Consider the following 9,463-nt stretch of genomic DNA (forward strand, 5'->3'; position numbering starts at 1 on the left):
AGTGATTTGGGGCCCCTGTCGGGATGGGAGACCCAGCTTGGCGGGGGGCCCAGCGCAGCCCGGGGCAAGGCTCACCTCCTTCAGGAGCTTGGCGCATCTCCCTGCGGGACGGGGTGGCGTGAGGTGCGGCAGAACGGGCCCCTTGGACCCCCACCCACCCTCAGCGTCCCCAGCCTAGCACCCACCCAGAAGGCCTGGGGCTCACCGTGCCGGGCCACCAGGTAGAGCCCCATGTCTGCAGTCAAGTCCTGGAACCTCCGGAAGCCTGGTCCGCATTCATCCTCCAGGCTCCGAGCTGCAGGGGGCACGGGGGGCGCTGGGCTGGGCCGTCCCCAGGGGGGCAGCGGCAGGCCCAGCCCCCGACCCTGGCATGTGCTTACTGAAATACTTGAGCACATGGTAGTCCTTGCCTTGCCAGCGGAGGGACAGCCTCAAAATGGCATACTGCTCGTAGTCCGTGTCTATCACGTGGATCTCCCTGTGGCCTGGGAGCAAGAGGCCCGGGAGAGACCGCAGGCATGCCGACGGCTACCTCGCAACCTGGCAGACCTCGGAGGCGGGGTGCAGGGTCTGACTCCATCCTCTCCGCACCCAGGGCCCGGACCCTCCCATCATGCTGGGCAAGGCGTGGGGGGGACAGGTAGAACAGCCCTTGAAGGATGACCCACTTGGTGGTAAGAGAAGGGGAGCACCTGGGGCTTGAGGAGGAGTGCAGGGAACAGCATGGGGAACAGCACAGGAAAAATAGCAAGGCAAGTGTAGCTGGTATGCAGGGCCAGGGGTCTGTAACTGTAGCGACAGGACAAGGGTTCTTACCAGGAAAAACAAATGTCCCTGAAACGTCTATTTCTGAGCCCACTATTTTTTCCGTCTCACAACTTCCTGAGCTGAAAGACGGCAGGGTGCTCATCAGGAAAATACCAGCCTGCATTCTCTCTGCAGGGCACATCCCAGGCGTGTGGGGGTGGAGGGGCCCGGCGGTGTGTCTGTACCAGGGAGAGCTCGGGCCAGGGCGAGGCTGGGCGAGGTGAAGAGCGGGGGCCCCAGAGAGCCCCAAGGCTCCTTTTGTGTCTTACAGCCTAATGGGGCCTTATCAAAACACTATGCTTCTTTTCGGGAGAATTGAAGGTCTAGGTCTACATGTAACAACTCCAGGATCCTGGGGGTTCTGGTGCTGGGAATGGGGGTCAAGGTCTGGGGTTTTGGACACAGTGGGGCCGACCCTGTCCAGACCCCACAGCTGCAGCTGATGGAGCTGCCCCCGCCAGGCCCTCAGCCATACCTGCCTATTTCTACTGGAGCTCCCAGGGGCCCCAGGACCCCTCACCTGTTATACGCAACCTTCACAGTCAGCTCACGTCCACTCAAGGTCAGGAACAAGGCTTCCAGCCTCTTTGGGGTCTTCAGTGCCAGGTTTTGGCTGGAGGCCACCCCAACTTCCCGCCAGAATCCTGCGATCTGGAGAGAGAAGCCAGAGCCCTGTCCTCGGTGGCAGACCCTCCGGGGCCCCAGAGCAGGGCGCCGGTGGTCCCTGAAAGGTCAGCATGTCTTCGTGGCAAAACAGCAGTCACCATCCTTCCGAGGAGTCCCTTCAGCCCATCAGACAGCAGGGCGCCTTCCGTGGGGCCAGGACACCAGGGGCAGCAGTGGTTGGAGCCCAAGAGAGGGGAGGCAGCAGCCAGCAGCCCTTGGCACCCACGGGAGGGTACAACTTCTCTGGGAGCTGGGGTGGGGGGCTCCTGCCTTCAGAAAAGCACCTCAGCCCAGAACTTCCGTCTGAACCCAGAAACTGATCGTTTTGTGACAATGAAGTATACACGTCCCCAATGCCTGTCCTCTCTGAGCCCTTCTGAAGCGCTCCCGGCTCGGCTGCCAACACAGACCTGTGAAGAAGGAACTCGGGCAAAGCCCCCTGCGAGCTCCCCGCACTGGGAAAGCGTCCTCTGGTCGCCACACAGTGCGGCCCCGTGAGACCTGGTACAGCGGGGCCGCTCCCAGGCACCTGGCCTATTCCCACCGGAGCTCCCAGGGGACGGACCCCACCGATCCAGGAGCAGGAAGGTCCACGCTGAGCCCCGGGTGGACCAGCCGGCTGCCCACGGAGAAGCTCAGGGAGGGCTCTGGCCCTGTCGGTCCCGGGTGTTTGCTCACACCCCCTCTCAAGGACAGGAGTGACCAGCCAGGCTAGGCTCAGACCCTCAGCCACCTGCTCTGTCCGGGCTGACCTGGGGAGGGGTGGTCCTGGGGCCCCGATGAGGCTGCTCTGGCGTCGGCTGGGGGGCAGGGGGGCTGGACACTCAGGCCCCTCCCTGCCCCGACCTCCCCACGTAAGACAGAAAGGCCACCTTCTGCAAGTCCAGGTCCTGGGAGGCTGTGTGCACCTGCACCATGACAACGCCCAGGACGACAGTGAGGAGCCCAGGCTCCATCGCGGCTCGAGGTGCCTCTGCTCCCCGGAACCTGGGTTTTTAGCGGGGGAACATTGCGCAAGAGCCTGAGACGGTCATCAGCACAGGTGGCCAAGACCCCTCCGGGAAGTGGCCCCGGGGACACCCACAGCCACCGGGGTGGGGTCAGCCCACGCGAATGCCAGCTTCCTGGCCTGGGATGAATGTGGGCATGGCAGGGGGGCCGCCTGAGAAGGGGGGACGAGGCCCCCACCATGGGACAGCTGGGACCACAGCTCCAACCCCGTAGGGGCCGACAGACGGGTGCCGTGCCCAGACCCACGGGCTCGGAGCACCTTCCTCACCTGGCATGTGGCGGCTTTCAAGCTCTTTCTGATCAGCCTTGGGGCAAGAGAGGCTCCGAGGGCCTGGTACGGCTCACTGAGCTGAGGGGGGAAGTGAAGGAGGGGTCTTGTCTCCCTGCGGAGGTCCCCGTGGGGAGGGGAAGCTTGGGAGCAGCATGGGAGAGGCACAGAGGTCCTTGGGGGGCGGAGGTGGACGGCCACGTCTCAGGGATCCTGGCACACACTGGGGAGCCGCCTTCCTGGGGCCCGCGTCCTCGTCCACCCTGACAGGACACAGCCCCATCCCCAGGCCAGGCCCTGTGCCTGTCCTCGCCTGGATCAGTCAGGTCCACACACAGCTGGGCACGACCCACCGCCCAGAAGGCTGGCCTGAGAGCGGCCCCGTCGTGCTGGCCCCCGACCCGAGGAGCAGAACCAGGACATGAGCCAGGGCAGTGGGAGGCCAGAGCCCGCTCTTCCCCAGCTGGGCGCCCCCCAATAGTATCGCTGGGTCCCCCCACCAACAGTACGGCCGGCCCCCCACCACCACCACCAACAGTACGGCCGCCCCACCCCCCAATCTACTGGGCCCCCCTCAACAGTAGATTTGTTGTAGATAGATTAATCTGTCCCAGATTAAGAACCTGGCAAGAGGTTTTGTCCCAGATTAAGAGCCTGGCAAGAGGAGCCCACCTCAGGGACAGGGGCCCTGGCCCAACCAGCTGTGTGGCTCAGGGCAAGCTGTGTGCCTTGGTTTCCCAGCTGTAATGGCCACAAAGCAGGGGGACGGGTGCCACGTGGCCAGGAGGGGTCCTAGGGTGCCCAGAGCAACTCCTGCCAAGACCAGCATCCGTGGTTCTAGACCAGTAAGAGGCAAGCTTCCCAGCTTCGGGGCCAGAAAAGTACACCCTGGAAGGGCTCTAGGCTTGGTCCGGTACAGGACAGCTCCCACCCCACAGGGAGACAGGCCGCCTCGGACCCTGGATGCTGCACTGTCCTTCCACCAAGGCTGTCAGCTTAGGGTCTGCCAGGTGTGGGAACTTCCAGGCAGGACAGGGAAGCCCAGAGCTGGCCAGCCCGCTGGAGACCGAGGGACACACCACACCACAGGACCAGCAGGGGCCTCCCAAGGAGGCTGATCCGGGACTAGCTAATCCGAGCTCCAAGCTGGCCCAGCCCGGGCTGATGAGAAAGGGGCCCCCCGCCCCCAGTGCTTGGCCAGGCAACAGAGGGAGGACAGGAAGCGTGGGGGATGCTGTCTCTGGGTGACCAGGAGCAGGATGAGGACAGATGCCCTTCATCTGATCCAGCCGACTGCCTCCGGCTCCAGACCTGGGAAGGCTGCAGGGCGCCTGTGAGCAATGAGGCAGGACCCTCACTACCTTCCTGTCACCTCACCTGGCCCTTTAAAGTGTGTGCACTGGACGGAACCTGGACGTGCTGAGCTCCTTTCAGGAGAACAGCGGTGGCCAGGGGCCCCTAGGGAGGGCTCTCTCCCCCAACATCTCACGGAGTGTCCGCATGCAGCCCAGGCCCTGGAGCCTGACCACTGGGCCTCAGCCTCAGCCTGGCCCCTCGCTGGGCAAGTCACCAACTTCTCTATGCCTCAGTTTCCTGAGTAAGGAATGCAGCGAGCTCACTGTGTGTGTCCAGGGGTCCACTGTGGAGCATATGACATAGCCAAGGTCAAGGTCAGCCCAGCAGCAGGAGGGAACACCCCTGGTGAGCCCTGCTTCGAGGCCCCCATGCTGCTGTGCCCCCAGCTCCTGCAGCCAGGGGGCTGCATGTGCCCAGTGGAGCCCCCACGGCGAGGCGGTCTTCATGGGCACCCTGGCTCCCTGAAGGTGCCGTGAGCCCATGAGGACAGGACAGTGGCGTCAGACACCGCCTACGGGGACAGCCCCTCGTGGGTTCCAGGCTGGGCTGGAGTTCCTGTCCCCTCGAGCCAGGAGGTGCCCAGTGGTCAGTGTCTGCCGCATGCCCACTTCCCTGCCTCAGTTTCCCTAGGAGTCCTGGATCAAGACAGGGCTCACCGTGCCCTCCCCAAGGGCCCCTGCAAAGAGGAGAGGAGCCTCTAGACTGCAGAATATGTTTATTGAGGGGAAGAGGGAGGCCCAGGGTAGGGGAGGAGGGGGTGACCCAGGAGGACGGTGGGTCCGGACAACTCAGGACGACAAGGTCTGCTGCTCCAGCTCGCCCTGCACAGACAGGAAAGGCACGGTCACTCCAGGCCCCCATTCAACAAACACTCCTCGGAGCCTCTCGCTGCCCCCATCCACGGCACACGTCGCCTGCAAGGCCAGAGCTAATTCTACCATTGAAACTTCCACAACTGTGGAAGCCCACCACAGTGGCCCCAGAGGCCAGCAGCACACCGTGGCTTCCCGCAGTCCCGGGGACCCCAACACACTTTCCAGCACCTTGCTTGCTCGCTGGCCGGCATGGCAAGAAAGCCCCACAAGGGCCACTGAACCAAAACAAAACCCCCAGATTCAGCCCCTGAGAGGGGGGTCCACATGGGATGCTTTACCCTGGATGTTGGGCGAGGCCCACAGCAGGATGCTGGGGCTCCTACTCTCCGAAGGTAGCACCTCCCAGAGGCTGATCTGGCATATCCCTCCCTCTCTCCTCCCACCGAAGACAAGCACCTGTGGGGTGCGGCGGGACCAGGGGTCGGCAGCATCTTCTAGACACACGAGAAGTTAAAACAGCCCAACGCCCCCTGGTGAATAGCCAGCCGGGCCCTGGAGAGCAGGTGCAGGGTCGATGGCGGGGTGATGCCAGGAGTGGGGTGCTGAGGGAGATGCAGGCGGAGATGCCGAGGGAGATGTTGGGGGATGGCAGGGGGATGCAGGGGGAGAAGATGGGGGGATGCCGGGAGGGATGGTGGGGGGTATCCCGGGAGGGATGGTGGGACGCTCCCTTCAGAATGAGGAAGGAGTCCCACCACACAAACACAGGCCTGCCAGGAAGGACCACAGGGCTGCCTCTGACACTTCTGTTATTTATTGTCTTATGTGGGTTCCCAAACTATTCATTGTGAAGTTGGTAAGGGGCTGGACAGTTTCTTAGCATCTACTTGGGGGGAGGGTGTCCCCAAAAGTCCACCTACTTCCATGTCCCAATAACCCTATAACGGCAGTGCTATGCAAGGTGGAGGTTCCCGTCTCATGGGGCCCTCCGGGGGAGACCAGGTTCCTAGACAATTCCAAGGCCTAGTACCCCAGGAAGGTAGCCAGAGGCTGCGGGACACACAGCACACTGGATTGACAGCATCTCCCGGACTCATGTCCAGCTGGGGCCTCAGAGCAGGACCTTCCCTGGAGACAGGGTCTTTGCAGACGTGATCAGTTAAGGACGGAGACGAGGCTGTCGTGGACTTAGGGCGGGCCCAGCCCCCGTGACCGGTGTCCTCGTCAGAAGAGGGACATTTGAACACAGACACACAGAGGGAGGACAGCCGTGTGACCGTCGAGGCAGAGACAGCAGGGATGGGGCTACAAGCCAAGGGAGGCCGAGGCCCGCCAGCACCAGCAGGAGCTGGGAGAGGCCAAGATTCGGCCCTGAGCCTCCAGAAGGAACCAGCCAGGACCACTCCTTGACTTTGGGCTCTGGCCTCCAGAACGGTGGCGAGAACAAACTCGTGTCATATGTGGTAATTTGTTAAGGCAGCCCTAGGAAATCGGAGGCGGCTTCCTGGAAGAGGTAGCATTTAAGCTGAGGCCTGAATCGTGGAAGCGGCCGGCGGGCAGCTGGGTGGGGCTGGGGGAGTGGGATCCACATGTGCAGAGCAGCAGACAGAGCGGCGGCCCAGGGCTGCCCATGCAGGCCCTGGAGAACAGGACGGAGAGGCCATCCTGCCTCTATCCTACCTGCGAAGGGCCGAGGTGGGTCTCCACAGGTGTCAGGGAGCTTCCTTGTCCCCAGAGGAGCACGCGTCTGCGGGAAGGAAGACAAAGAGGCTGAGCCGGCTGGACTGCCCACAGCTTCCTGCAGCCCCACCCCCTGGGCCCCCAAACAGCCCCAGCCCCTGAAAGCCTCTCCCTCCCGGCTGCCCATAACCTCCTCCTCAGTGTGTGCGGGCGGAAGGAGGGGGCCGCAGGCCCACCTTACGAGAGACACCACCTGGTCTGGCTCACTCCCAGGGGTTGGCAAGGGGCCTGCGCACCTGACTTGGGCACCATGACCATCATGTCATCCTCGAGCCCCACCGTGGGGTAGAAGTCCCGGAAGGTCTTCACAGCTTGGGGACTTGCTTCCTGGGTCCGGCCTGAGGCAGAGCAGGGCCCCAGTGAGCTCTGTGTCCCACAGAGGTTGGGGGTTGGGTGGAGGTCTCCTGGGGCTCACAGAGGGGAGGGGAGAGGAGGGGGTGGAGGTCTCTGGGGCTCACAGAGGGGAGGGGAGGGGAGCGGGTGGAGGTCTCGGGCTCACAGAGGGGAGGGGAGGGGAGCGGGTGGAGGTCTCCCGGCCTCCGCGCTCTTCCTTGAGAGTTGACAGCAGGTGCATCAGGCACTGCTCAAAAGTGCCTGCCTGGCTGGGGAATCAGGGGACTGAAGCCGCCCAGAGGGGTGTCCTTTCCTAATCCACACAGGGTGCCTGGGAGACTGGCAGGGCCTGGGTCTTCCCCAGGGCCATGTCCCCCTGGGCCCCACACCCCTCAGGCCCCCAAAACCAGTCTCTAGCCCTAACCCCAACCTCTGCACCTCGGGGAGCCCCTGGCCCACTTTGCCAAGGCCCTCAGAAATTACAGCAAAACAGAACCTCAGCCCTCACTTCGGCTCTCAGGCAGCGGGGCCAGAGGGCGGCAGGGCCCCCAGAAGCCCCTTGCGCTGACTCCTCCCCTCTCCGAAGAGCTGCGGGGTCCCGCCAGCCCCCCCTTCTTGGCTCCCGGTTGGGGTGATGGGGGAGGGGAGGCAGGGCCTGAGGGGCCGGGCGGGGGGTAGGGCGGAGACAGGGCAGGGGGGCGGCCCCAGGTGGGGAGGAGAGGTCCAGGTGGGCAGTAGCCAGCGGGGCCAAGGAGGGAGGGCGGGCGGCCGGGTCCTCGCTGTAGAGCTGCACCATGGTGCTGAGGGCTCCCTCCAGTTCCTTGTAGATGTAGACCACAGCGAACGAGCTGTAGTCCGTGTCCGTGATGCGTACGTCCAGGTAGCCCAGGGCTGCAGAGGGAGGGCCAGCCAGCCATGGGGGAGGGCCCGGGGCCCGCACACGGACCCCCACCCATGCCGGCCTCTGCTTCGTGGCTCAAGGAAAGGGCAGAAGGTGGAGGGAAGGAGGGCTGGGGCAGGAGATGGTGAGGGGCTGGGGGATGGCCCCAGGTAGAAGGACCGTCCATGTCACCCCATGGAGACGCTTTGTCAGGGGTCCCTGAGGGCAGGCGGTGCAGGACCTACCTGGAACTCTGAAGTGGCCCTCGGAGCCCGCCCTCAGGTAATCGGCGTCCAGCAGGTGACAGCCGTCAGCCCTGGGGGGCACAGCCCAGGGCTCACTCTCAGCTGCTGGCCCGCCCCGCCCCCACCGCCAGCCCCACCACACTCACCGAGGGAACTGCATGTGGACACTGAGGTTGCCACCCTCCATGGCCTCAATGGTCCTAGTGGACATCAGCAGGTGGTCCTTCTTGCCCAGGAAGACCTTGCAGTTGGAGACCACGGAGACCACGTACCAGAGGCCTGAGAACTGCAAAGCAGCTTAGTGACCGGCTTTGCCCTGGGACCGGGGCCACAAAGCACACGGCCACTCAGGCTTGTCTGGAACCATGCAGCTGGGGGCTCCGTGCCCATCTCCCCGTTCTGCCCCTACCTGGACAGGTCGCATGACCTTTGTTCCCCCAACTGTGAAATGGGTCAGTAATTACCCCCACACTGTTGTTCCAGGATTAAATGGAGAGAAGGTCCAAGGGTTGGCCGGTTCAAGGCCCAGAGCAGGTACACCGTGGGCGCCACCCTGTTATCCCGTGGTGCCATCATTTCCCGTGGGGCTCAGCCCCCATGCCCACCCGTGCCACAGCACATGGGCCTTTGTTACCTTCTTGGCATCAAAATCTGGCTGCAGCAGAACCTTGGCCCCAGCCACGGACACCCAGAGGAGCAGCAGGACCTGGCCCAGCAGGACGCACTTCAAGGCCATGCCTGCCCCCCAGCTCCCAGCACAGGAATCCCAGCCCCAGGAGGCCAGGCTTTATAGCCCAGCCCACCAGTGGGCTTAGCCAAGGGGCTGTGGGGCAGCAGAGGCACTTGGCTCTGGAAACTCAGCCCCCATTGTCCATTGTCCTGCACAATCACCCAAGGTCCCCCACCAGCCCCAGGGGTCATTTCCTGGAGGGCTCCAGAGAGGCGGACTCTCACCTCTCACCTCTCACCTCTCCCGATCCACACCCGCCAGCCAGTCGCTGAGGACCAAGCAGAGACCTCATCCTGGCCTCCGTCCACCTCTAGACTGGCTGGGGCCCGGGCACATGGGGGTGCTCTAGCTCACGGGCCTACTCAGGGTCTGGGTCCCCAAAGTCCTCACTTGTCCATACCCTGCCCCCACACCGCACACAAGAGTGGAGTCACCATGGGTCAGCCCAGCTATGACGGAGGGGACATCAGAGGCCTGGGTGACCATTCACTCTAGCCCCCACTGCCACGCACCGGGTCTCCGGAGGGCCGGCCTAGAGGGCGGAGCTGAGCCGCCGCTTAGGGTGGATTATGGCGTCACAAGTGTCTTATCAAAGGTTGCATAAGCACGCGG

General features: G+C 63.8%; 2 protein-coding genes across 3 annotated transcripts in view; both read right to left on the minus strand.

The window, feature by feature from the left end:
* LCN8 (lipocalin 8) overlaps positions 1-2,429 on the minus strand; it is a 6,160-nt gene extending 3,731 nt beyond the window's left edge. The window contains exons 1-6 of the mRNA XM_032865587.1: positions 2,346-2,429; positions 1,328-1,458; positions 817-887; positions 381-485; positions 206-295; positions 33-101 (exon numbers count right to left, since the gene is read on the minus strand). Coding sequence (XP_032721478.1) covers positions 33-101; positions 206-295; positions 381-485; positions 817-887; positions 1,328-1,458; positions 2,346-2,429 — 550 coding nt within the window. The remainder of the gene's footprint in view (positions 1-32; positions 102-205; positions 296-380; positions 486-816; positions 888-1,327; positions 1,459-2,345) is intronic.
* A 2,379-nt stretch (positions 2,430-4,808) lies between these two features.
* LCN15 (lipocalin 15) lies at positions 4,809-9,075 on the minus strand. Of its 2 annotated transcripts, XM_032866276.1 has the most exons (8): positions 8,756-8,829; positions 8,531-8,562; positions 8,268-8,407; positions 8,122-8,192; positions 7,777-7,887; positions 6,900-7,001; positions 6,604-6,670; positions 4,809-4,929 (listed from the first exon to the last, which is right to left on the minus strand). In XM_032866276.1, exons 2-7 carry the CDS (start codon positions 8,543-8,545, stop codon positions 6,636-6,638), a joined length of 474 nt encoding a protein of 157 aa, XP_032722167.1. In that variant the 5' UTR covers positions 8,546-8,562; positions 8,756-8,829; the 3' UTR covers positions 4,809-4,929; positions 6,604-6,635. The 2 variants fall into 2 exon arrangements, with proteins under 2 accessions (XP_032722167.1, XP_032722166.1); XM_032866275.1 differs by lacking the exon at positions 8,531-8,562 and having other exon boundaries at positions 8,756-9,075.
* Positions 9,076-9,463: the final 388 nt, after the last annotated feature.

This window comes from Lontra canadensis, unplaced genomic scaffold, assembly GCF_010015895.1.
Source record: "Lontra canadensis isolate GAN:19392208 unplaced genomic scaffold, GSC_riverotter_1.0 scaffold30, whole genome shotgun sequence".
NCBI classification, from domain to species: Eukaryota; Metazoa; Chordata; class Mammalia; order Carnivora; family Mustelidae; genus Lontra; species Lontra canadensis.

Excerpts from the sequence above, each read along its gene's own strand:
- LCN15 (XM_032866275.1), bottom strand. The coding sequence starts at position 8,857 with ATGGCCTTGAAGTGCGTCCTGCTGGGCCAGGTCCTGCTGCTCCTCTGG. Across the intron at positions 8,408-8,755 it reads CAGATTTTGATGCCAAGAAG|TTCTCAGGCCTCTGGTACGT; the intron begins GTAACAAAGGCC and ends GCTGCTTTGCAG. Across the intron at positions 6,671-6,899 it reads GGTCATGGTGCCCAAGTCAG|ACGCGTGCTCCTCTGGGGAC; the intron begins GTGCGCAGGCCC and ends TCCTTCCCGCAG.